The 24745-nt window shown below is 37.7% G+C and overlaps 1 protein-coding gene across 1 annotated transcript; it reads left to right on the forward strand.

Annotated features, from left to right (window-relative positions):
* The first annotated feature begins 114 nt into the window (after positions 1–114).
* On the forward strand, positions 115–19529 carry LOC104510361 (protein EFR3 homolog A-like). Its single transcript, XM_010152588.1, has 11 exons — positions 115–323; positions 737–812; positions 3610–3771; positions 5025–5156; positions 5650–5717; positions 6889–7016; positions 12283–12371; positions 16480–16528; positions 17592–17695; positions 18300–18349; positions 19349–19529. The coding sequence occupies exons 1-11, from the start codon at positions 115–117 to the stop codon at positions 19452–19454; spliced, it is 1173 nt and encodes a 390-aa protein (XP_010150890.1). The 3' UTR covers positions 19455–19529.
* Positions 19530–24745: the final 5216 nt, after the last annotated feature.

Here is a 24745-nt window from a genome sequence, read left to right on the forward strand (position 1 = left end):
CCCCTCCAGCTCCCTTGTAGGCCCTGATACTTGCATTTGAATCCACCTTCCAGATTCCAAAGCAAACCCACTAAAAAGGGAGTCACAGCTACAATTAGTTCTTGCAATGCAGTAATGACACACATTCGTTTTACTTTCAACGACGAACAGGTGACTTCAGGATACAAAGCAACAACAATAACTAATGCACTTCCATCCCCCTTTCTGGACCCATTATTGTCTCCTTCACTCATGGAAGACTCTGAGCTAAGGCAGCTGGTCTTGGAAATCCTGCATAATCTCATTGATCGGCATGACAACAGAGCAAAACTCAGAGGGATACGGTAAATCTTTTTATTCGCTTTGGCCTACTTACAATCCTAATTTAATATCTGATTGATAACAAATGTTGATTTTTAAACATTTTCCTAATGTGAAATGTTAGTGTAGTGTTTCAGTAAGTGCACAGTGTTCGTTACAGCTAAGCCTCAGAGCACACCTTAAATGACCATTCCAAATATCTGCTAGTTTAACTGTGGAAGACAGAATACACTTTTTATAGAGAAAAAGGATATGAGGTTGTCATAATTCTGTTTATGGTTCTTAGTCTTCAACTGAAATTTGAAGGTCATTGTTAAACATGGATATAATTAAAATGGAAATTGCTTCAGGGCTTGTTTCAATATTTCATACACTTCACATCCTCTTCCCCTTTCAACTTCTTTTTGCTAAAACGACATCTTTGTTTCCTTTGTAGAATAATACCAGATGTTTCTGATCTAAAGATAAAACGAGACAAAATTTCAAGGCAAGATGTGAGCTTCATGAAAAAGGTAATAGAATGGAAAAGTTCACTTTTCTATCTAGAAAGAAGATAAAGTAACCGAACCAGTTGCTTTGCTTTTTTTCTACAAATGCGATTTTGCAACAAGTAAAATTGAGTAATTTTAATTCAAATTACAGGGACTTCAGTATTGAGGTGCTCTAGATATTTGAGAGGTGGTTCAGTGGCATAGAATTTTAATTTATGTCTCCAGTGAAAATCATTGCAAGTATGAAATTAGAGCAGTGTATACATAAACCATGATTCTGAAAAGACCTCCCTGAAGTTAGATCCCCGTGCAGCATTTCATTTATGCTTGGTAGCAGTTTTTCATTTGTATGGCTTTTATTTTGATGTATTTTCAGATATGCTTTTATTCAAAAATCTTTTTCAGAAACCTTGATACAGGGTCTTGTGTCTTATGTTTTAAGTAAAGATGTCGAAGGAAGTTAACTTAGAAGAAAAAATGCACCTCCTTTCAAAATTGTTTCTGCAGGGCATCATGCCAGTTGACATCCGAGTATGTTTGGTGCTAAAAAAAACCCAGAATTTTTTAGACGATGCTTAGGTGGAGTGAAGTTCCTCCTTTACAATAAACACCTTACTTTGTACATGGGAAAAATGCATATTGTTACTGGTGTGCTCATTCCTGACTATTGTTTATCTGTGTAGGTATGTTTGTAAACAAAACATACCAATTACTGAAGTCAGCTCAAGCAGGCTGTAAACAATGCTTATCACTCTTATCTGTCTGAGGAAAGTTACTGATTTCTCACAGCTGTCCCATGCTGCTTTGGTTTGGTTTCCTATTAGCTGTGAAATAAAAAATGCATGTCTTCAGAGAGCTGACTTAATCTTCTAATTATAGAAATCAGAAGAATTGCCATTTAACTTGTCTAGAGGCAAAACTACTTTATGTAAGATAATATGCAAAATAGCATTATGTGGCTTGCAAGTACCATTGGAGATACATGTTTTTGCTAAGTTAGTACAGTTGGTATTCCTTGCGGTATATTTACACCTGTTTTGATTAATACTGGAATAATACAAAGATAAAGAATAATCCAGCTTTGGCGATTACTAGTAATGTATCTTTATAAAAACTGAATTAAATTTTAATTCATCATTTTAATATCAAGAATTTAAAACAGTTTGGATAGCTTTATTTACAGATTTTGCTAGGTGAAAATTTTAATCATCAGGCTAAATATTTGAATTGTTAACACATCTGAAAAAGAGGGTAGGAGAGGAAAACAGATTCTTAACAGGTCAAGAAAAGTTTATATAGTCTTCTAAAAAGTGTAATAACCCAGTAGGATGAAGTCATTCAATAATTGTCTATGTGATACCATTCAGGTGCATATCATAAACCTAATGTAACTCACCTAGATTAGATGTGTATATGTTGCCAGCCTACGCTTCCTAGATTCCTTGCATATTCAAAGGAGAGTGTGAAGCACCTCCAGAAGTCCCGTGAAGATCTGAATGACCATCTAGGCTTGTTTGATCTTAGATGGGGATCCTAAGGCACAAATCTCTTATCTCCATCCACCTCCTCAAAGCCAGGAGATTTATTTCAGTCCTTTCTTTAAAGGGAAATGTTGAACTACTTCCATTTTACAGTCTTCCTGAAAGATACTATGTGTTGAGAAAATCAACATAATTATTTTTATATCTGGGTGTAGTTCTTCATCAGTGGGATGAATTACTTTTGTTTTCCAAATTCACTGTGTCTTTAAACAGCTAACCTTTACTGTGCATATTTCATAGCTTCTGTGTTTTGCTAATAGCTCAGCATCCCTCTTTTCTAACACAGGTTTGAATAACTATATATTTGATTTCAGAATTAAGAAGATGACTTCCAGCATCTTTATTATTTAAGTGAATATGTCCTTGAAAAACAGATGTTAAAATTAATTTTATTTCTGCTTTTAAAGCTGAACTAGTACTTCAAGAGGTAGAGCATCGGTCCTTAGGTCTTGAAAATTAACTGTGTCACTGATACAGACCTGTATCCTGTACAGATTAGGAATGCTGGGGTTGTACTGAGTCATGTGTTGAATGCAAAGCCTGCTTCTTACCCTGCCTTTTTGTGGGTTTGGTTTTTTTGTGTTGAGATAATAGTATCTTTACAAAGAATTGGTTAAGCAGTGTTACAAGGAAAGGAAAGTCTCCTTCTAAGTTGAGGGTCTTCCAATAGGCAACCCATGTTCTTCACTAGATCTAGATCCTCCCTGTGCACAGTGTAAGTGAGCCCTGATTATCTTCTGAAACACCCTCAAGAAGAATTGTTTTCAGTTTGCTAATCAAGCAGACTTGCTTAATTAGATGTCTTCACAAGGATAACCCTTGAAGCTCCTCATTTTCCTTAAACTTTCTTGAGAGTGTTTCAAGATATATTTTTTTATTTTCTCCTTTTCACAAATGGGCAATTTTTTTCTGAATATTTCAGTAGGAAATGAATGCTGATGCCTGACAGTGCAGTAGTTCATGTGCAGTTCTCTGTATCATCTTCCCCATCTGTATGCTTACACATGAAATAGAACAGTACTGTATTTGTAAAGAAGTTTCTGTTGTGGTAATAAACCAGTGTTCTTGACTAAGCCTGTACTTGTTTGTGTATGTGTGTGCATGTCTATCCATGTATTTTATCCTTTCTTATTATTTTAATTCTCTATCTAAAATGATCTAACATGTAAGTTGGTCCTGCTTGGAATAGGAGTTGAGTAGAGAAGCTTTAAATGTCCTTTGTAACCTAGATTATTCTGTGATTTTAATACTAATCTTCCCTTTTTTGTCTTTTTTAGCATGGTCAGCAGTTGTACAGACACATCTACTTAGGCTGTAAAGAAGAAGATAATGTCCAAAAAAACTTTGAACTGCTGTTTACATCTCTAGCTCTTACCACGATTGAACTAGCCAATGAAGAAGTGGTTATTGACCTCATTCGATTAGCTATTGCTTTGCAGGTATGAGTCTGAATCAGTGTTGTGTTCACTGATTGATGGTTTGTATTTGTATCTGGAGATGTGGATAACTTCTTTTGTTTCCATTTTGGTCTTCGCATTGGAAATCACATCATTTAGTCCTAATGTGATCAATCCATTAAGGAAGCGCACTTTATACATAACACGTATTATAAGGAAGCTCCAACTAACCACACTTGTTACAAACTTCTACAGCATGTTCTCTTCAGGAAATGTAGCAGATGTGGAAATTTGTTGAAACATTCCCTAGAATCACTGATTGTTCATTAGCAGTCTGACAAGGTAGTCTACAACCTGTGACCTTGCGTCAGTGTTCCGTGTAAAATACATGGACTGTCCTAACCTTGAAAGAAAGGTTTTGGTTAATTGATTGGTTGGAAGTATTTGTCAAACCAGGCTATTTAATCTTAGTTTAGAGTAAAATTGGATCAGTGTGTTGACAGACTTTGTTTCTTAACATTTCCTTTACAGGATCAAGCATCATTTCATACTTGCCTACAATCCTCAGTGGAACTGTATGACTTAGTAGGTGTATCTGTGTATAAATTTAAGCATTCAAAAAAACCCCAAAAACCAACAAAACCAGTGCTAGCATGTGCCATGGTAATTTGATGAAATTGTGTCCTGTACTTCTAGTTCACTCTCTGTCATTATTAGCCTTATTCCCCAATGTGCACCTGCATTAGGAAACCTCTGAACTGCAGAATGTCTTCATAATTTAAAATATGTCTCTGAATCAAATCCTTACTTGGTGAAAATGTCATTATGTGTTTACTAGAACAAAAATAATGCAATCTAAATAAATATAGAAATACTAATAAGCATTAACTAAGTCCTTTTATGGTACTGTATCTGTGTTTCAGGAGAGTGATTTTTATTATTAAACTACTGGTTCTAATTTTCCTGAAAAAAGTTATTATCAGCAGGTGGTAAGGTTAAGAGACTGCTAGTCATTAACCTGTACTCTCTTTCTGAGAAAGGGAAGTTTGAGTTGAGTAGATTTATTTCTTTTTATAGAGGTTGAATCCTTCAAGGTTTCTTAACTACAGATCAATATATACCTAATTTAGGAGTGAGCTAAAATACTAGGATTTTAGGATGAGTGGTATTAAATGCTAGATAATACTAGATAGTCATCATATGTCAGCTAGTGTTACTGCTAATAATTTTGACTTCCCTATATTTGAAACAGCCAGTTAACTTTGGAGAGTATAATCCTGTCATCTATATTTCAGGACATTGCCATCATCAATGAGGATAATCTGCCAATGTTTAATCGTTGTGGTATCATGGCATTGGTTGCAGCGTATCTAAACTTTCTGAGTCAGATGATTGCAGTTCCTGCCTTTTGTCAGCATGTCAGCAAGGTAATACATAATTAAGTAATTTAAATCATTTAGAACAGTACACATTCTCCTGTAAAATGGGTAAATCTGTGAAGTACTTGCATGTGGTGTTGATCCCCTGTATTTGAGTCCACCAACATTGCTCTTTGTCTTCGGTCTCCGAAGACGTTACTTGCTGACTCTTAAAATTATGCACAGAATGTTATTCTCTCAAGGTATAGCTTTTTTATTTTGTCTATGCTACCATATATAATGGGCTACCTTGTATAAAACTTTACAACCTCACTGACCTTAGCAATACAGTACCAACATGGACAAGACCATGAGAACCAGATTTTTAGTCTAAAAGGTGAGTGCCACAGTCATCATCTCTGGTTAAAAGAAATTCTAAAGGCTGAGGTAGATGTTACTGAAAGATTGGTAATCTGCTACAGCAGAACGTCTTTAAGTAACTCAGTCATTGGAGAAATCAACTATGGAACTACTCCATTTATACTACTTGTTTTCTTTTCAGGTCATTGAAACTAGAAGTCTGGAAGCATCTTATTTTCTACCAGAAACAATTTTCAAAGACAAATGCAAGTAAGTAGATACAGAGTGTGAATTAATGAACAGTGAAGTATATTAAAAGTTTCACATCACTGAAATATGTTGCATGTGAAGAATAATTCAGAGGTTTAATAGTGTACAGGATAGCAGAAGAAAACCAAGCATGAAAAGCATATATGCGTATATGAAAAGTGTGCTTTACATACTTTCTGTTGTAGCCTGAGGCCCTTACATCTGCACAATATGATGTTTGATTTAGGGGCTAATACAACAAAATCCTTTTCACTGAATCGCAGAATGGGTGGGAGGAACCTCTGGAGACCATCTGGTCTACCTCCCCTGCTCAAGCTGGGTCACCTAGAGCAAACTGTCCAGGACACATCCAGATGGCTTTGGAATATCTCCAAGGATGGAGACTCCACAGCCTCTTTGGGCAACCTGTGCCAGTGCTTGGTCACTCTCGCAATAAAAAAAGTGTTTCCTGATGTTCAAACACAACCTTCTGTTTGCCAGTTTGTGCCCATTGCTTATGGCTCTGTCACTGGGCACCACTGAGAAGAGCCTGGTTCTGTTGTCTTTCTACCCTCCCTCCCCTAAGGTAGTTGTACATGTTGATAAGATCCACCTTTTTCTCCACGCTGAACTGTCTCAGCTCTCTCAGACTTTCTTCATTGGAGAGATGCTCCAGCCCCTTAATCCACCTTAGTGGCCTTTCGCTGGACTCTGCAGGAAGTCCATGTCTCTCCTGTCCTGGGGAGCCCAGCACTTGACACAGCACTCCATGAGTGGCCTTTCCAGTGCTGAGTAGAGGGGACGGATCACCTCCCCTGCTGGCGACACTCCTCCTAATGCAGCCCAGGGTACCGTTATCCATTTTTGTCGCAATGGCACGTTGCTGGCTAATGGCAAATACTATGACTCTGCATTTTTTTCCATTTAAGAGAGACCATGTTATATCAAGATGTAGCAGAATAGGTGAGGAACGTAATTTAGATAACCAAGACGTGTTAACGTAATTTAAAACATTGCAGAGGTATTCAGTGGACTCATTTTGGAGTGTATATTCATTCCTAAACAACTGAGCAGGTTGTATCACATCATCGCCACTGACCCTTTTTGGTTGCTTGCAGACATTATAAAAGTATCTTACTTAATGAAGAAATCTCTATTGGTAGTTAATAACTTCAAATATATATTTTCACAGTCTTCCAAAATCCTTAGAGAAGCATGAAAAAAATTTATTTTTCCTGACAAACAAGATTGCAGAATCATTAGGAGGCAGCGGATACAGCGTGGAAAGACTGTCAGTTCCGTATGTACCCCAGGTAACAGGTAAGTGACGATTAGTGGCAAAACTGCTAAGTACCAGTTATTACGAATGCTCCCTTAATCTGTGGTGGGCCAGTGAAATGTAATGTGACTACTTGGCAACAAAACAGAAATCCTAGTATAATTTTGTTTTCTCAAGTTTTTTTCTCGTTTGCTACAGTATAATAGCTAAGAAGTTTCAACTTCGTGTTCTTTTAAGATTTTTTGCTTTTCCTCAAATTCAGAGGAGGGGCAGAAAGTTCTTGAACCCACTTGGCCTCTCTCTAATGAAGTCTTCGCCTTTGTAAGAATACCTAAGATGATAACAGTGATTATTACTGTTTTTTTGTGTTAATTTGAGTTAGCAGGTGAAGAAGCATTATACAAGTCAGCATACTTTATCCTTGCTGTGTAAACACTGGATGGAACATACCCATCCTTTTGCCATCTGGTCTTATGCTGACTAGAGTTATTGGTACTAGTCGAATTCTCAATGAGCAGGTACTATGTTTTCCTCCATTAGCTGCCTATGGTAGCTTAGTGCCAGGTAACACAATGAAAATAAAGTATGCCAGAAGAAAGTCTGTGAGACTTTCTGCTACCCAAAGTGTGTGTGAATGACTAACTTAGTATGTGATTCCTGTGTTTTGTAGCTCACACATAGAAAAAACCATATTACATATGGACAGGAAACACCAGGTCTGTCACACTTTGAGTATGATTCAGAGACATTGCTGCCTGCCTTTGAATAAGCCTTTTTGGGAGGTAACGAGTTCTTCAGAACAGCAGATGTGGGTTTGTCCCATGTGCTAGCAGGCAAACTGGTGATATGTTCTGAGACACAGCTGCAATGTCTGTGTTTTCTGTTGCTGGTTATCATTTTCTAAAAAGGAAAATGTTTCTATACTTGACATTATTTCTTCTGGCATCCAAAAAAATGGTTAACATTATATATATTTTAGTATTGGCAGAAGGGAAAGGTAACAAGTAAGGAAGTGTTATGTTTTCAATTTTTACTGTCTTTGAGTGAGTGAATGAGAATTAAATGAGAAAGAAAGCCTGGTTTGAAGTTTATATTAATCCTCTCTAGAAAATTACATACATTTATACCCAAATGACCTTACCAGGGTTTTCTTGGGTAGTTGCATAAAAATGCATTCCTACACAGGAAGATCTGACAAGGTTGAGCAAGTTTAGCTGCAAGTATGTGATGAACTGCCTCTTCAGATGATGAGAAATGGCCATATTTAATGCTAAATCCTGGAGTATGTGAATCGGATGGGGGGGGGGATTTTTTGTGTTGTGGTCTTTTGCAAAGAGCAGTAACCGAAACTGGGTTTATGTGTGTTATAATATCTGACTAGGATCATGACTCTGATCCTGTGAGATACTGAGCTTCTAAGGTGTTCAGTTAACTAAATCAGGGCCAAAGTGAATATTTTGGAATTCTAAAGGTTTTCATTTTGACTTAAATGTTTCATTTATACAATTACATTACAATGCTAGAATGTATTTCAAATATATTTCAAATATATTTCAAAATATAGCAGTACTTTTAGTAAAGGATGGATCTATTTTTTGTGCATTGTCGTGAAAGTAATGGTTAAACCCAAAAAGCCAGTAAAGATTTCATCCTAATTATTTCTAGTAGTTCTGAACATTAATGATGTAATGCTTAACAATGACTCGGAGGCATAAAATCATCATCCTGACTGTTTCAGTTTTTGGTACTTCTTATCACTTTGAAAGACATTCATATTTGCAACCTTGTTCACTTCCTTATTTGGGATAGGAGGGAAGCTGATAATTTAAATGTACATTTAACATTTTTTTGTCTGTACCTATATAATTATTTTTAATTTAGCTCTGTTTCCATTAGGCAAAAAACCTCATAAATGCAGGCACAAGTCAAAAGGTAAAACTGAGTTGTAGGTCAGCCTGCTCTCCTGCTAGCTGTGGTTTGTGTATAGGATGTGCACAGTCAAAAAAACCAAATGCTTTTAGATTACCTTTAGGCCAGAAATTGTGTTGTACTTAGTGTTTCCTTCCGCTTCTTTTTATTGTTTATCTCCTTGATATACCTGTAGCAATGTTAGCTGCTGCAAGGTTTGCCTTTGTGTTTGCTCTTGATTTGGAGCTCTACAATATCGTAGCTTCCTGTTTTCTTTTCCTGAGCAGGTAGTAGGGCTAGAGGTAATTTGTGTGATAGTACTAATGACTTCTTTGTGTGAAATTACAAGAACTTGGTAGAAAGTTGGAAGAAGCTCACGGCTCTTCACAGAACAGTGTTTCATCTTACTCGCTGGCTATTGAGGATAAAGGTCCATTAGTGGGACATATATATGTGCATATGTTCTGTCTGCATCCCTGTAGTAGCTGGGCTTAGCCACTGTCTACCCACCAGCTGTCCCAGGTTCCCAGTCTCCTCAGTCACAGGCATGTGAGTCCCCAAGGCCCACGGTACCAGTCCAGCCGTTGGTGCAGGTCCCCATGTGCACAGTAGCGCACACGTCCGTGCACACCTCTCAGTCAACCCCCAGGCTCCCTGCTCTTTCTGACAGTAGGCCTGGGCCTCCTGGTCCCTCCAGTTGTACCCCTCTCCAAGACAGACTGACACACATGGACACCCCAGCTCCCAGGCCACTTGACCTCCCCGCCTGCTGTTCCAGCTTGATACTCCTTCATTGCCGTGCACTGGTGCTGTGCCCTCACTCGCTGCACACACCTGGACAAAATAGAGTCCCTCACCCAGGAGAAGAGAAATGGGGTTTAATGGGAAGATACAACAGGCTGTACTGACGAGGCTCAGGACATGGCCAGAGGCATGTACTGATCAGCAACTGGTTTACATGGGACTGATGCCATTATCCCCTTATCCCTCTATTTTCCTTGTTTGCTCCTTCTCAAACAGTCTCAATCCTCCTTTTCCCCACCATTGATTTCCTCCCCTAATCATCCCATACTAAGCCTTGTGCAATCCCAAGATGCTGTATCCCATAATAGGATACAAGATGCTGATATCCCGTGTATCCCATAATGAGTCCCATTCCCTAGTCACTGATCCCACCTCAGTCAGTGAGGTGACCAGAGGGCTGCTCCCATTGCCCCAAAGGGGTGGGTGCCATTCCCAGCTGCTGGGCCAAGACCCCTGGGACAGCCCTGGCAGGGACTGGGGCAGTGGGTGCTGGGGCTCTAGCACTTCCCTCATGCCACTGGACTCCTTCGTGTGCGGGAAGACGAGCTTTATACCATATAACAGAAAAAAATGCCCTTTTCACATTTTTTACCAACTTGTGTTGGTACCAAAAGATGTTAAAAATGGAGACAAATGGGCATTTTTATCAGGCGTGTATAGTGAGGCATCCATTCCAAAATTAATTCTATCCAAATTGGTCCCAAAAAGGTATTTTCTGGTGTTTGCATGTCAGTTACAGAGAGAGCAGCAAGGTGGCAGCAAAGATGCAGTTTTGTCTTGTGTTTACACTTGAGGGCTAAGGTCCTTTCCCCAGACTCTGTATGTACTGGGTCGTCTACCAGTAAGCCGTCAGGGATTAAAAATTAAGTAAATCCTTCAAAATGCCACTTGAAATGTTTGAGGACTCTGAGAACCTGGCAAAGATAGCTAGAATTCAGGTGTTTTTCACCAATCTTGTTCTTCATTGCCTCTTGATCTTCAAATGCCATCTCATTTATATGACTTCTGGAATTTATTTCTTGATTTTTAAAAGCTGAGTATGTTCAGCTCTGCTGAAATGAATTCTGTTTGTTCACGTTCAATATTTGCACTGCAGTAGCGCTTGGCTAGAAGTGGTTTAAACGAAGGTTGCAGAAGAACCGGCGTAAATTACCTTGTGGTTGGGGTTTTGCAGCCGTTCTCCTTACCTTAGTGCTTCTAACTGTGTGCAGTGCAGGTCATCAAACAATAATGGCCAGGGCCAAAGGGCTTGATCTCAGCTAAAATCTGAAATGTGACATCGCAATTCGTGGGTTGGTAAATGAGATACATGAAAGTCACCCAAGTTTCCATTTATCAGACAGTCCTCAGGACAAGTCTGTAAATGTATTTTTATTGTAGTTTTTAATCTTATGTTAATACATTCAGTATCAAAAAGGAGAAAATACTATTGTTGTCTTGTCTCAGGAATGCAGCCACAGAAGGAAAATACATCAACTGTTGGATCATTTGATTGTAATTTGCTTATGCATTAATGAAATCATGGTGTTCCTTTTAGTAGCAACACAGTTGGTCTTATTATGGCAAATTTTTAGGCCGGCTGAACTTACTTAAATTTTTGTAGGAAGTTAGGAATGGAGATTTTTTTTTTTTTCACCAAGAAGATGCTTAGACTGACTGAGTATGGTACTTGTAGCCGCAAGAATAAGGAAGGATTGTTGTTTGCTTCCATTCAGAAATCTTTATTTCTTCTGTCAACAAGTGATCTTGCAAGAAGCCCTTCTCTGTTTCAGAATACCTTCCAATTAAGACCTTAATATTTCAATTTCATAACAAAAAAAATAAGTCCAGGCTTTTGTAAATTACTCTGCAGCGACATGTCATCATATGCTATGTTATTTATTCTGCATTTGAGTAAGATCTCATCTCATTTTTTGAAATTCTGGGCTTTCAAGGATATGTTGGCAAGATCTGGGGTGAGATGGAGAAGGGACAATAAAAAGGTTATTTTCCTTCTTATTTAATTATTTAAAATCATAGACTGGTTTGGGTTGGAAGGCACCTTAAAGACCATCTAGTTCCAACCTCCCTGCCATGAGCAGGGACACCTTCCACTATACCAGGTTGCTCAAAGCCTCATCCAGCCTGGCCTTGAACTCTTCCAGGGATGGGGCATCCACAGCTTCTCTGGGCAACCTGTTCCAGTGCCTCACCACCCTCTCCAGGAAGAACTTCTTCCTGGTATCTAATCTAAACCTCCCCACTTTCAATTTAAACCTGTTACCCCTTGTCCTGTCACTACAGGCCCTTGTAAACAGTCCCCCCCAGCTTCCTTGTAGCCCCTTCAGGTACTGGAAGGCTGCAATAAGGTCTCCCCAGAGCCTTCTCTTCTCCAGGCTGAACAAGCCCAACTCTCTCAGCCTTTCATCATAGCAGAGGTGCTCCAGCCCTCTGGGTATTTTTGTGGAGCAGTAACTGATCATGTTTCACAACAACGATAAACTAGATGATCTTGGCTTAAATAGGCATATAGACACAAACCTGTATCTGGCGTGTAGAAATATGGACATGTTTCAACTGTTACACAAAAGGTGAGGTAAGGTATTTTTCTTCTAGATGAGGACAGACTTTCCAGAAGAAAGAGCATTGTGGACACGGTATCTCTTCAAGTGGATATTCTGCCTGGCAACAGCACAGAGGATAAGGTATGAAAATCAAAGGGTATTTTAAAGCAGCATCTTCAGGGCGGGAGGCAGGCAGGACGGAATTGCAAATGAAGTTTTCTCAGTAAGTCTAATATCTGATTATTCTAGAAATCTTAAATACTTTGGGGCTTTGTATCTTTTTCCACTCCTGTATTTGTAGAAATGTGTTGTCAGAGATACTTACAGTGATCTTCATGTGTAAAAATGTATTTTGTCACTACAGTTTTTACAGATAGTACTGCAGGATATGGGGTAGCAATAGATATATACAACTAATATTTTATGAGTAAATGTACTCAAATATTTTCATTGCATTTTGAGGGATCAAATAAAAGCCCTGCATCTGTATCCCTGCATCATTTGAAGCGTCTGAGAGTCTTGTTCATCAACACGGGGCTGACAGGTACAGGACTAGTGGGAGACCTGCTGTCTTTGAGAGGGGCAGGTAAAGACTAGGCAGGCTACATACGCCTGGTGGCACAGTATCACTTTTCCCTTCCAGAAGAGTTTAGCACACAGTGCTTTAAAGACACGGGAAGGATAAGATAGCAACAACAGTTCATATGGAGGGTACAAGAGCTGTTGCTAATTATCCCTTAGGAAGACTGTGCTATAATTAAAATTATCCCACATCTTTTGACATTTCATTTGAAGAATTTCTTAAAATAAATTTCCAGTTCTACTGAATCTTTTTCAAGGTTCTGCTGATTTTTATTAACCAGATTGCTGCTGCCTGCAATGGGGATTAGCTGTTGAAATTGAGGTGTTTGTACATGCAAATGAATCCTACCTTTAGCATTAAAACAAAACTGGCTAGGGACATGAAACAGAATGTGGGGACAGAGGCAAGATGAGTATTAGTTAAAAACTGCAATGTTAAGTTACTGCAAAGGAACATACCTCATTTTAGAACTTACTGATGGAAGTGATTTATGTTTCACATCATTATTATTCAGCTTTGTGCTGATGCCTCAGATGGTATTCTTTGTTCGTTTCTTCCTGTTGTGATTTAACAAGGATACAGATAAACTAGATAAAAGCTTAGGAGAAAGAAGAAATAAGTGCTTGAAAAATAAGACAGATTTTCACAATCTTTAGCTTTCTGAAGGAAGTAAATGCTCCTGATAGTAACAAGGGTGTTTGCCATTAGTATCCTTTTCTAATCTCATGTATGATATGTGATTGTCATTGCTTTTGAAAGTGGAAGTAAATGAGAGGAGCTTCCATTTCAGATTTCAAATTATTATGCTGATGTTAAGCATTGATAAATACACATTTCTGAACAATATATAGCAGTTGCAGGTAAATCAAAATCTGTGTATGGTTCTCAGTTTAACCTGTACAGTGTCTTGGATAATGAATTACTGTTTATCTCTTCTAAAACCAAGAATTTTATTAATCAGAAACACATGAAACACAGTATTCCTCCTTCACTCACTTTACAGTGTTTGTTGACAGTGCAAAGGGAAAAAACAGTATTTTCCAATTTGATGACTGCAAATTGGTCTTGATACTGAAATAATGAACATCTGAAAAACTTCTACAGAATCATTGACTCACAGAATTATTTACGTTGGAAAAGATCCTTAAGATCATGGTGTCTGACCCTAAACCTCACACTGTGAAGTCCACCACTGAACCATGTCCCGACGCGCTACCTCTACATATCTTTTAAATACCTCCAGCAGTGGTGACTCAACTACATCCCTTGGCTCCTCTTCCTTTAATAATGGTTCTCTGTAATTTTTGCTAATTCTTTTTCCCTCATAATGCATGTTCTTGGCAACTTGAAGCAACATTGGATGTAATTGAAGAGGAGGAAAAAAAAAGTCAAGGATATTAAATCTGGTTCTCTTGCTATGTAGATTAGTAAATACAACATAACCCATAACTGTCAGCAGATTTAAACCGAAAAAAAAAAAAGCATAAGGCTTTATGATTGAGAGGATAAACTAATTAATTAATGGAAGTTTTAGGATTAATGATGTATGGTATCATTTTTACACTGTCAGATGTAGAAGGCTATTATTCTAAACAATAAGAATGCAATTCTTTTATCAGCATAAAGTTGTTTGTTGTGGCAAGTCTGTTAGTGAATCCTCCTAAGGAAGATTATTCCATAGATACCTCCATTTGCAAGATGAAGGCACTTTCAAAAGCAGCTAGTGCTTCTGTGATATTAAAAACCAAATATAATGCTGGCTAATACCAGCAACTGCAGTACATGTTAATTAGAGATCTGAAAGACTGTCATAAACAAGTAGTATTTACCAAATCTGAATCGTATAAAAGTTTATGACTTCAAAACCTCAATACTTGTCTATAGCCATATCCACAAATAATTAACAGGTTATTTTGCTGTTATAAACCTTTTATATATTCAGAGATAGAGAATACAATGCTAAATAGTAATATCTGTTAGAAAAGTAATTACAGCTGCATCTCCTGAAGTAACACTGGTGTAAAAAGGAAACAGCTACTTCTTCAGGCTTTTTCTTGTGGTTTAACTTCAAGATGCAGCTCAGCCCCACACCAGCCGCTTGCTCACTCCACACCAATGGGATGGAGAAGAAAATTGTAAGGATGAAAGTGAGAAAGCCCATGGGGGGTGAGATAAAGTTTAATAGGTAAAGCAAAAGCCACTCACACAAGCAAAGCAAAACAAGGAATTCATTCCCCACTTCCCATGGGCAGGCAGGGGTTCAGCCATCTCTAGGAAAGCAGGGCTCCATCACGCCTAACAGTTACTTGAGAAGACAAATGCCATTGCTCCAAACATCCCTCCCTTCCTTCTTCTTCCCCCAGCTGTATGTGCTGAGCATGACATCATATGGTATGGAATATGCCTGTGGTCAGCTGTCCTGGCTGTGTCCCCTCCTAGTTTCTTGTGCACTCCCAGCCTCCTCGCTGGTGGGGTGAGGAGCAGAACAGGCCTTGACTCGGTGTAAGCACTGCTCAGCAATAATGAAAACATCTCTGTGTTATCAGCAGTGTTTTCAGCACAAATCTAAAAGGGAGCCCTATACTAGCTGCTGTGATGAAAATTAATTCTACCCCAGCCAAAGCCAGCGCAATTTTCCATTTACAGTAGGTCAAGTAATGAATTTATCAGTTGCAAGATTTCAGAGTCTTCTGAATTTGGTGAAATAACTTTTTGCTCCCTTACAGTTCTTTTATCTTAAATCATATTAGACCATTCTATACAATTAGTATTTATAAGGAAAAATAAAATGTTGCTGTTTAATCCTTCAAAACTAACACATGTAAAGTAAGGGAGACCAAGCCAAGAAACCCTGGTATACTCAGGTAAACGCTGTTTTGCCCTCTAAGCATTCTCCCCTGATAATATCACAGTGGTTGCACTGTAAATACACTGACACAGAAACCGTCAGTCTGTAAAGAATTGAGACATAACGATCCATGAGCTGCAGATCTTCAGAGGAATATTCATGCATCTCTGGTAATTTTGCAGCCCCAAGCGATTCCTAATGAAGTGCATCTGCAGCAGCAAAGGGATATTCATATTGCTAAATGAACACATTTTCTCAGTGCGTCAGACATAGCTTCTTATGAAGAGCCCTTTCGCTCCAGTGTTTATGACATAAGTACCAGATTATTTGAAGCCCACACTGGTGTGAAGTTAGCCTGAAGCAATAACCATTTCCCACTCTACCCTTCAGTACCATCTCCCATTTCAGTATCACATCGCCTGTAGCTCACCTAGTCTCTGAAAGCAGTTGCTGTTATTCGCAACAGCGAAGGATCGGTGCTGAGGCGTAACAGTGTAGAAACACCACAGCGTATTCCTGACCCAAAGGAGTGTTCTGCCAAAACTCAAGTCCTTTTCCAAAAATATTGTTGCTATAGAGCATCTTGACCAGAATTTAGAAAGTTTTCTTTGCTAAAAATTTCCTCACTAAGTGCAGTGGATTAGAAACGTGAATTAGTCATCTGTCAGATATCATAGAAACTCCAGATACAGCTATTAAAATCTGGTAAGGCGGAAAAGTTCTGTGGCCATTTTGTTCTTCCGTTATTTATCACATTCTTTATTTTTTGCAAGTTTGTTACATGTGTGGTTTAAGGGGTTTTGTTTCTTTGTGTTTAGGTTGATAATACTGAAGAAATCACCTTTGAAGCTTTGAAGAAAGCAATTGGTAAGACTTACTACAGTTGTGTTTATGCAGCATAGTTCTAGATGACTGTGGAATCACTAGAGAAAAAAGTGTTGCCGGAATAACATAATTAAAATATTACATTTTTTTCCTCTTCAGCTAGTAAATTTATTTAAAACTTGAGTTATTAATTTATGAAATTATGATCTGATATCTTGATAATTTTAGTAATTCATTTTCTGAAGTTAATGTGACTGAATGAAAAGCATCTGGAAATGCCTTTCATCTATTGAATTTGCCCTTATAGGCCAAGCTATAAATACCTTGAGATTTTCAAGTTCCAGTGAGTGGTTATCTATTAAATATTTTTAAAGTATTAAGACTTTCAGGTCTGAAGTGCATGCAGAAAATAGATTGTAAGGCACGCATTGTGGATTTCAGAAACACTCTGGTTTTTTAAAAGAATATTTTTCTGGCAAGCAACTCAGCCACCAGAACTCAGAATTATCCAGTTTCCTTATTTCATATCACTACAATTCCTAATTAATGCTTTCCAGTCCACCAAAATCTGGTCAAAAATATCGATTAAACACAAATGGTTTAAACAATACACATTGACATTTTAAACAATAATTCAATCTGACAGTTTTCTATACCTGCCTAATCACTGAGGTACTTCATTAGATACTGGAAAGTTCCAGCTGGTTGTGGGTTCACTCAGCCTATGGAGGTTAAACTCGCTTTTCCCAAGTTCTAATAGAAAATTCTGCCCATCTGTCTGCATGATACTGGGAGGGAGGATACTCCCATCTTTTGTCTTGAAGCTGAACTTGTGTGATGTGAGAAGTCTTGAGTCCATATAATAAAGGAAAAGGAAGCCTGGATGTGCTTGTAATTAAAGCACATAGTAAGAAAGGGCCCAAACTGGGGTCCTCAAACCAGCTCCCTGAAATTGTATCTGCATTTGCTTTAGAAGCAATGACAGATGCCAGCTCGCTTGAGTAGGGTTGCATCACTTCAAATACAGTGCTCCTTTGCTTCTGCAGTGCACGTATATTGGTACGCAAAGATTACATTTGTGGGTTTTTTTTCTTTTTTTCTTCAGATAACAATGGACTTGAAGAACAGGAAAAGGAAAAAAGGCGCCTTGTGATTGAGAAGTTCCAAAAAGCACCATTTGAAGAAATCGCAGCACAATGTGAAACCAAAGTGAGTTTCCGAAAAAGGTTTTACAGCATTGAATATACGAGTACAAGCACTAAGGGAGATGTGCTGGCTAAAGGCGATTTGTGTTATCATGGCACTGCTGCTGTTACTTCTAAAGTGTTCAGTTCCTTGTCTTCAGCTCTTGTCCCCACTATTATCGATGTTGGGAAATTCCTGTTATTTAATGTGTGCATTTGATTGTTCCCAGAGCATTTGAAAAGGAATAGAAATCCCATACGTCCTTTATCTGAATGTTTTCCTTACTGTCTTTGAAACCTAGATTAACAGTCCATTCCTATATCATCCTTGGATAATTGGAGCAGTATTTACCTCATTATAGATTTTGGATAACTAAATGTATTTCAGGTTTGTTAAACTATCTGCAACAGCAAAATCTGCTATATAATTCCAAGACAGGCTCACTCAATCTCACATGCCTCTTCAGGGCTTAGAATCTTTAAGCAGTGAGAAAAGACATGGAGGTAGGAAATGCTATAGATTTACCATGTGGTGATGTGGAACACACTCACTGAGTGTGCCTTGCACATCATTTTAGCTTGGCTCCATGTATAGTAGTTAATAAATCAATTTTAATCTTTTTTCCTAGGCAAACTTGCTTCATGATAGACTTGCACAGATACTGGAACTCACCATTCGGTAAGGTTTTGTGCAAAAAGAATACGATGAATGAAACATGAGTTACAAAGCAGTTGTAGCTACTTTCAGGTGCTCGTGTCATAGCATTCAATATGTGATAGGCAGAAAATTGACTGAACTGAATATTGTGGTTTAACCCTGGTAGGCATTTAAGCCCCATGCAGCCTCTTGTTCGCTCCATCTCAGTGGGATGGATAAGAAAATTGAAAGGATGAAAGTGTGAAAGCCCATGGGGTAAGACAAAGGCGGTTTAATAGGTAAAGCAAAACAGGGAATTCATTCCCCACTTCCCACGGGCAGGCCGGTGTTCAGCCATCTCCAGGAAAGCAGGGCTTCATCACACATAACGGTTACTTGGGAAGACAAACAACATCACTCCAAACGTCCCCCTCTTCTTTCTTCCCCCAGCTTCATATGCTGAGCATGATGTCATATGGTATGGGATATCCTTTAGGAAGAAAATTAACTCTACCCCAGCTAAAACCAGCACACAGAAAAAGGGTAGTCTTACCTAAAACAGTGACTTTGATTTTCTTGTTACTATTTTCAATCTTTTAGATAGTGGAGAATATCCAGAAACCACGTGATTGTATAATTCTATTCTTATATTGTTTCTGTGTATGTAAGGAGTATTGAAGAATGCTGTTCATTTCCCATTGCTGTATGTGTTTGGGAAAGTAGATACTGAACAGTCAGAATACTACATGACATTATTTTGGAGTTGTGCACATCTGTTGTGCAGTATAGATAACGTTTGTTAGTAATAACGTGGATTTTCATAGTTCTGTAACATTAGTTGATGATTTAGACCAGAGTACAGAGCAAACCCTGAGACATGCTAAATTCATTAAAATTTCATTAAGAGAGAAAACACTGATGGGGGGAGGGTGTGTGGCTACAGTTTACTCTTGTCTCTCAGCTATTAATGTATAAAGTTATAAAAAATAAAGCAATTAATATAATAATGAATTATATATATTGATTGTTCTTCTCACACAGTCCTCCACCCAGCCCCTCAGGAACTATGACCATTACTGCTGGACATGCTCATTACCAATCTGTTCCGGTCTATGAGATGAAGTTTCCAGATCTTTGTGTGTATTAAGTGTCTTCTGAAGTCTGCTGGACATTATTTAGAGTAGAGTACAATAGAAAGAACAAGATGAGTTTTCAAATTTTATTGTTAATTTCATCTAAACTGACTTTAAAATAATGATGGACATGAGCCAAATACAGATTACTTTAGCAAAACCCACGGGACTGTCCCAAGTTGTTTTCTTCTGCAATGTATTTGAAGCTAGGTTTTTCATATGTCATGTTTCTTCATTTTCATATTTGAGTACATGTAAAAGTCAGATTTAAAACTTGTCTTGCCATATAGATGAATATTTCAATTACTCTAGGAATTTGTATTTCTGTCAAGTCCTTTGATTTGAGGCATTGTCATGGAAGAACCTGTTAAAGCTTTTTGCTTTGTTTTGTTTATTGGTGTGTTTATTTCATTCTCCTCTCCACCTCCATTATGTATCTAAATAGAATGCTTTTGGCTTGCTTCATCTTAATAAATGTAACCAGTGGAGCACTACCTTGGCTCCTTTTTGTTCATGATGTCATAGCTAGTCCACTTGTTTCTTTTGGTGTATAAGGAAAAAAACAATACCTTACATGTGTTCAAGTACAGTAAATGAATGAATGGACACATGTTATGTATTTTTTTGATGCATCACGTGACATGCTTTTTAGATATATACACCCAGTATATGTCCTGTGTTTCTTGCTAAAAGTTAACTGCTTTGCCTAAGAGAGGAGAAATGTCCTCTTGAAGCACTGAACTGTGCAATATTTTTCATGTCTTAAGGTGTATGGTTTACAAACTTTACTTTTGAAAATTCAGTAGTATTTTACTGTCTGCTTTAGTATAAATACATGAGAGATATATTTAGTATAGCAGAAAATAAACTGAGGGCATTTTAAATCATACATACAGAAATTATAAATATATTCTATGAGGTATATCTCTGTAGTTTATTACAGCTTTTTAATGATATTTTAGAAATTGAAAGATACCTGAGTGAAACCATTTCACGATGATGAATTTAATACATACGTGTTCTAGCAAAAGCATTTTCAGAGATGCATCTCTGTTTTCGTTTTTGTTTCATTCCTCAAAACTTTCTAGAAATAAGGAAAATGTGGTAACTTTCATAGGTTTATGTATCTGAGTATACTATTCAGATAAAGAAAAACTGATAGAGTAAATCACTGAGCTTTTGATGATAATTGTCAGTGCTGTCTTTATGACTCACTAAATTCTGCAAGCAAAAAGAAAAAGCAGCTTTCATTGATGCCATGAATAGCAACTTTGAAGTCCCTTAATCTGTCTGAATCAAGCAGCATAAACGTGAATGAATGTTCTCAAGTATCTGTAATTAATGTAAGACATTAAGTTAGCCTGCAGTTCAGATAAACAGTGGTCATGCCAGGCACAAAGTGTTCTAACCTCAATTAGCCCTGCTCTGAGCAGGAGCTTGGTTCAGATGACCGTTAGAAATCTCAACCTAAATTAATCTATGATTGCATTAATTGCAAGATGTGTATGATTATCAGGCCAGTGAATTTGCTGACTTTTGGGCATGTGCAAACCCACTGTGAAACAGAAACTAAGTTTTTTGAACTGCAGACCAGTATTCCACAGGGCTATTTTTAACAGCTTGATGTAACGTAACATCAGAGAAATATCAGTTACTTAAACCTATGAGATAACGTGCTGAGACTTTCAGAAAGCATTCACAAAACTCAAAAGGTAATTGAGACCTTCTTTTCAGTTTAACAGTGCAATGACAGCTGTTAGTGGATGACGAAACAGCCCCTTATCTACAGCATTCCGTTGCGATTTTTACTGCTGCAGCGTATCAGCCTGATCAGACCACAGTCTACACATAAATAGGACTCTAGCTTTTAGTTTTCACTTTTGGGTTTTTTTAAGGTAAGACATAATAGGTTTTTGGCCTATATAAAGAGTGTAATTTTTTAAATAGTAAATCGAACCCAGGGTTACAATGTAAACCACTTATCCACTCTGTCATTTTTTAAGAATAACACTGTGCACTTTTGTACAAAAAGAAAATAAAGAGTCTAAGAAATAAAGAATGTATTCCTGTCTGCATCTTGCAGTATGGAGACTGTGCTGTAAATACAGGATTGTTTCTCTGGTGGAATTATGTTGCATGAATGCTGCATGTGAAAATAACTAGATTCAGCATTTCATTTTCTGTTCTGTTCATGAAGTATTTTTCATTTATGCTGATGATAGGTTACCACGTTTTCGGTGTTCAAATGAGCTTTGTTTGGGAAATGCAGGTGTTGTGCAGGTATTGTGCAGGTCATGAAGAGCTTCCATCACTCTCTGTGTTCACATGATGCTTAATTTCTTCCTTCCTGGAAATTCACAGAGTCTCTAAGTTGATAATTGGTTCACTCTGGCTTTTCTAGCCAGCTGGGAGATGGGAGTGACTGTTAAAAAGTATTGTTTTGGTAGCTATTGTACTGTGTAGCTAATGAATGAAACCAAATGAATTAAGAATGCTGTTGTACAGTATGAAGCTGCTTTGTTTCACTTATTTATGTTCTCAGGCACGTTGCAGTACTTAAAAGTATCCATCCTGGCCCTGTGTTACCTGCAACACATTTGAGTACTGTCACGGTGTTTATAAATGGATATCCAGCTGTTTAAATGTGTTCCAGCTTTTGCTTTGAGTTCTCTTTCCCATTGTGTCATTTTGAAAAATTACAGCATTTGGTAGTGGATCACTTTAAATTAAATCCTTTTTAATTTCAAAAGATAGAAATAGCCTGTTTGTCCAAAATCAGAGTAAGGCTAATGTGTCTGTTGTTCTGATGGTCATTTATTCTGTACTGTACGTAATGAACCAGTTTCAGTAAATGTAAGGACACACTGTGCAATCTATATTTAAGCAATAAAATACACCAAAAATTAAAATCAATCTTTTCTAAGGTGTCAGTTAATTTTTATTGCTGACATTCAGAATCAATGACATATTTTTGTGTTTAAAATAGACCTTGTTTTACATTTTTTATTTTTGCACGTTCTAGAATTGCAGCATTATCAAACTACTACTTTTATTTATGATCAAACTACTAGTAATACCAAGACCGCCAAAACTTGAGAGTGCAGCAATACAAAAATCACTTCCTAATAGCAAACAAGTTTCAGGAGGATGAATAAGAGCTTTCAAGGCCTGCCTCCCTGGTTAAGGAACGTATTGGGTTGGTAGTATCAGTTTCAAGGAATAAAGTTGTCGGTGGGTGTGAAGATCTGTATACAGCTCAGCCACAGGTAGTTTTTCAAACAGTGATGCTGTCTGATGGGCCTGAGTGTTATACTGTTGTCTGCTACTCTCTTTTTTTGGTAGTATTTGCCATAGTACAGACAGAGAGAAGCGGGAAGAACAGTTCTTCTTTTCTGTTTTGAGGAAATTGGGACCTTTTCTAGCTCACATGAGATATATCCTAATATATAGTGGATTATACTGTCATTGTTTTTTCCCTTGCTCCTCTGTTCCTAATTTTTGCAGATGTTAAAACTTCATGTATATTTAGGAAATTTTAGAGGATAGGAGTCTTCTTTCTGTCCTTATGGATCTCATGAACCGGCTATTGAAATGTGCTGTCAACGGCCTTTTTTGCTGCTCAGGTTTGTCTGAGTAGGATTTTGGCAACTGATAACCTCAAAACAATCCCGGGAGAAAATAGTAGCCACACTTGGGAGATAATTTCAAATCATATCATAAGAGATTCTGTCACCAACCCCATGAAACCAGCCAAGCAGGGACAGCAGTGGCAGTCACTGCACTTATAAGGCAGAACAAAGGTGACCTGTTAAGAGCTCTTTGTGGGTATGGGGGGAGTTTGTCTGAAGTTTTTGCTTCTTCACAGTGTTGCCCTTATTTGAAAAACTTAACTCATTCATTGCTCACAGGTTTAACAGTACTGTGATCAAGATGACCAGTACACTGCATCTGGTTTCCAGAGTTTGTGTCTTCCTGAATTACGTTGTTTATGAAATCATATTCCTAAATCATTAATACATTATCAGGTTCAAGGAAAAAAAAATGCTTAAAAACTTAAAATAAGTAAATTAGTGTCTAATGAAGGAGGAAATCTTTTTAGATTACAGATTAATAGATTAGTTTATCATGGGGGGAATAACTAGGTTTTGGCCAGCTATGCCCCAAATCTTTGAAAAATCGAGTGTAAAGCTGCTGCAAGAATGAGAGAAGAAAGAAAAAAACCTGTGGTAAATGTCTCATCTTGTTCTGCTTATCATTTTGTTATTATTTTAGCACTGATCTCTGAATAATTTAGCTAATCATAGCAAGATTATTTAGGACTTCTCTTTATCAACACAATTCCTATGGTACTAATTAATCTATGGAACAACTTCGGTGTTAGATGCTTCCTGAAATAAGAGACACTGGAAAAACCCCAAAGGAAGTAATGAAAACATTGCCTGAATAATGTATTACTTATATTGTAATTTCCCTGTTACTTGATCCATCTCCATCTCTGCAATCAGAAGACTCAGCCTATCTCTGAGTGAATATATGCATGTTATTTGCATAACCATGAATGTAATACTAGTTTCTAATAATTAGCAGAAAGGGATGGGGTTTTTTTTATCTGAAGCATGTATTTTAAATGCAGGCCTCAGAGCAGCAGCACTGCTATCATCAATCAGAGAAATGAGCTTGTGTGTTATTAAGCAGCAATGCAGTTAATTCACTTGCTTAAAGGCTAATTTTTCCCTTTTCAGCTGATCAGCTATGACCTTTTCATTATCATTTTTCTTTATAAATGCTCTGAAATATAAAACAGCTTGTCATTACTGTGATAAAAAGCTGATAAAAGTTCCAGTTCTGAAACAAGCAAACGTATCGTAATGCAGATCTCATCCTCAGCACTGGAGAGAAATGGGCATTTTGCAGATTTGTAGCATTTTGCTTAAGTACTGAAATGCCCTTTTCTATACAGCATGATGTCTGGGGGGCACGCTAATTCAAATCTTGTTTGCAGATAGAATTCATTACGTCACTTAGCTATCCCCTCTGCCATCCCTTAAAGAAAAAGCATTTAGGTTCTCCTGTTTTATTCACTAGCGCTAATGGTGTGGCCACTGTAGGCAGTGGGGTTCATGTCGCAAATACTTTTTGGAGCTGTTTTTGATTTGGGGTGGGTTGGTTTGTTTGTTTCTTGCACTGCTGTAATCCTTTGCAGTTTTAATATAGGAAAAATAAACAGGGGAAATACCACCAGCCAGAGGTTTACAGAATATTAACTGGACATCCAAGATCATTCCTGTCGTGGTTTAACTCCGGC

Source organism: Eurypyga helias, unplaced genomic scaffold, assembly GCF_000690775.1.
Source record: "Eurypyga helias isolate BGI_N326 unplaced genomic scaffold, ASM69077v1 scaffold4905, whole genome shotgun sequence".
NCBI lineage: Eukaryota > Metazoa > Chordata > Aves > Eurypygiformes > Eurypygidae > Eurypyga > Eurypyga helias.

Coding starts and splice junctions, on each gene's coding strand:
- LOC104510361 (XM_010152588.1), top strand. CDS start 115: ATGACACACATTCGTTTTACTTTCAACGACGAACAGGTGACTTCAGGA. Junction 5,157..5,649: donor TTTGTCAGCATGTCAGCAAG/GTAATACATAAT, acceptor TTTTCTTTTCAG/GTCATTGAAACTAGAAGTCT. Junction 18,350..19,348: donor ATACTGGAACTCACCATTCG/GTAAGGTTTTGT, acceptor CTTCTCACACAG/TCCTCCACCCAGCCCCTCAG.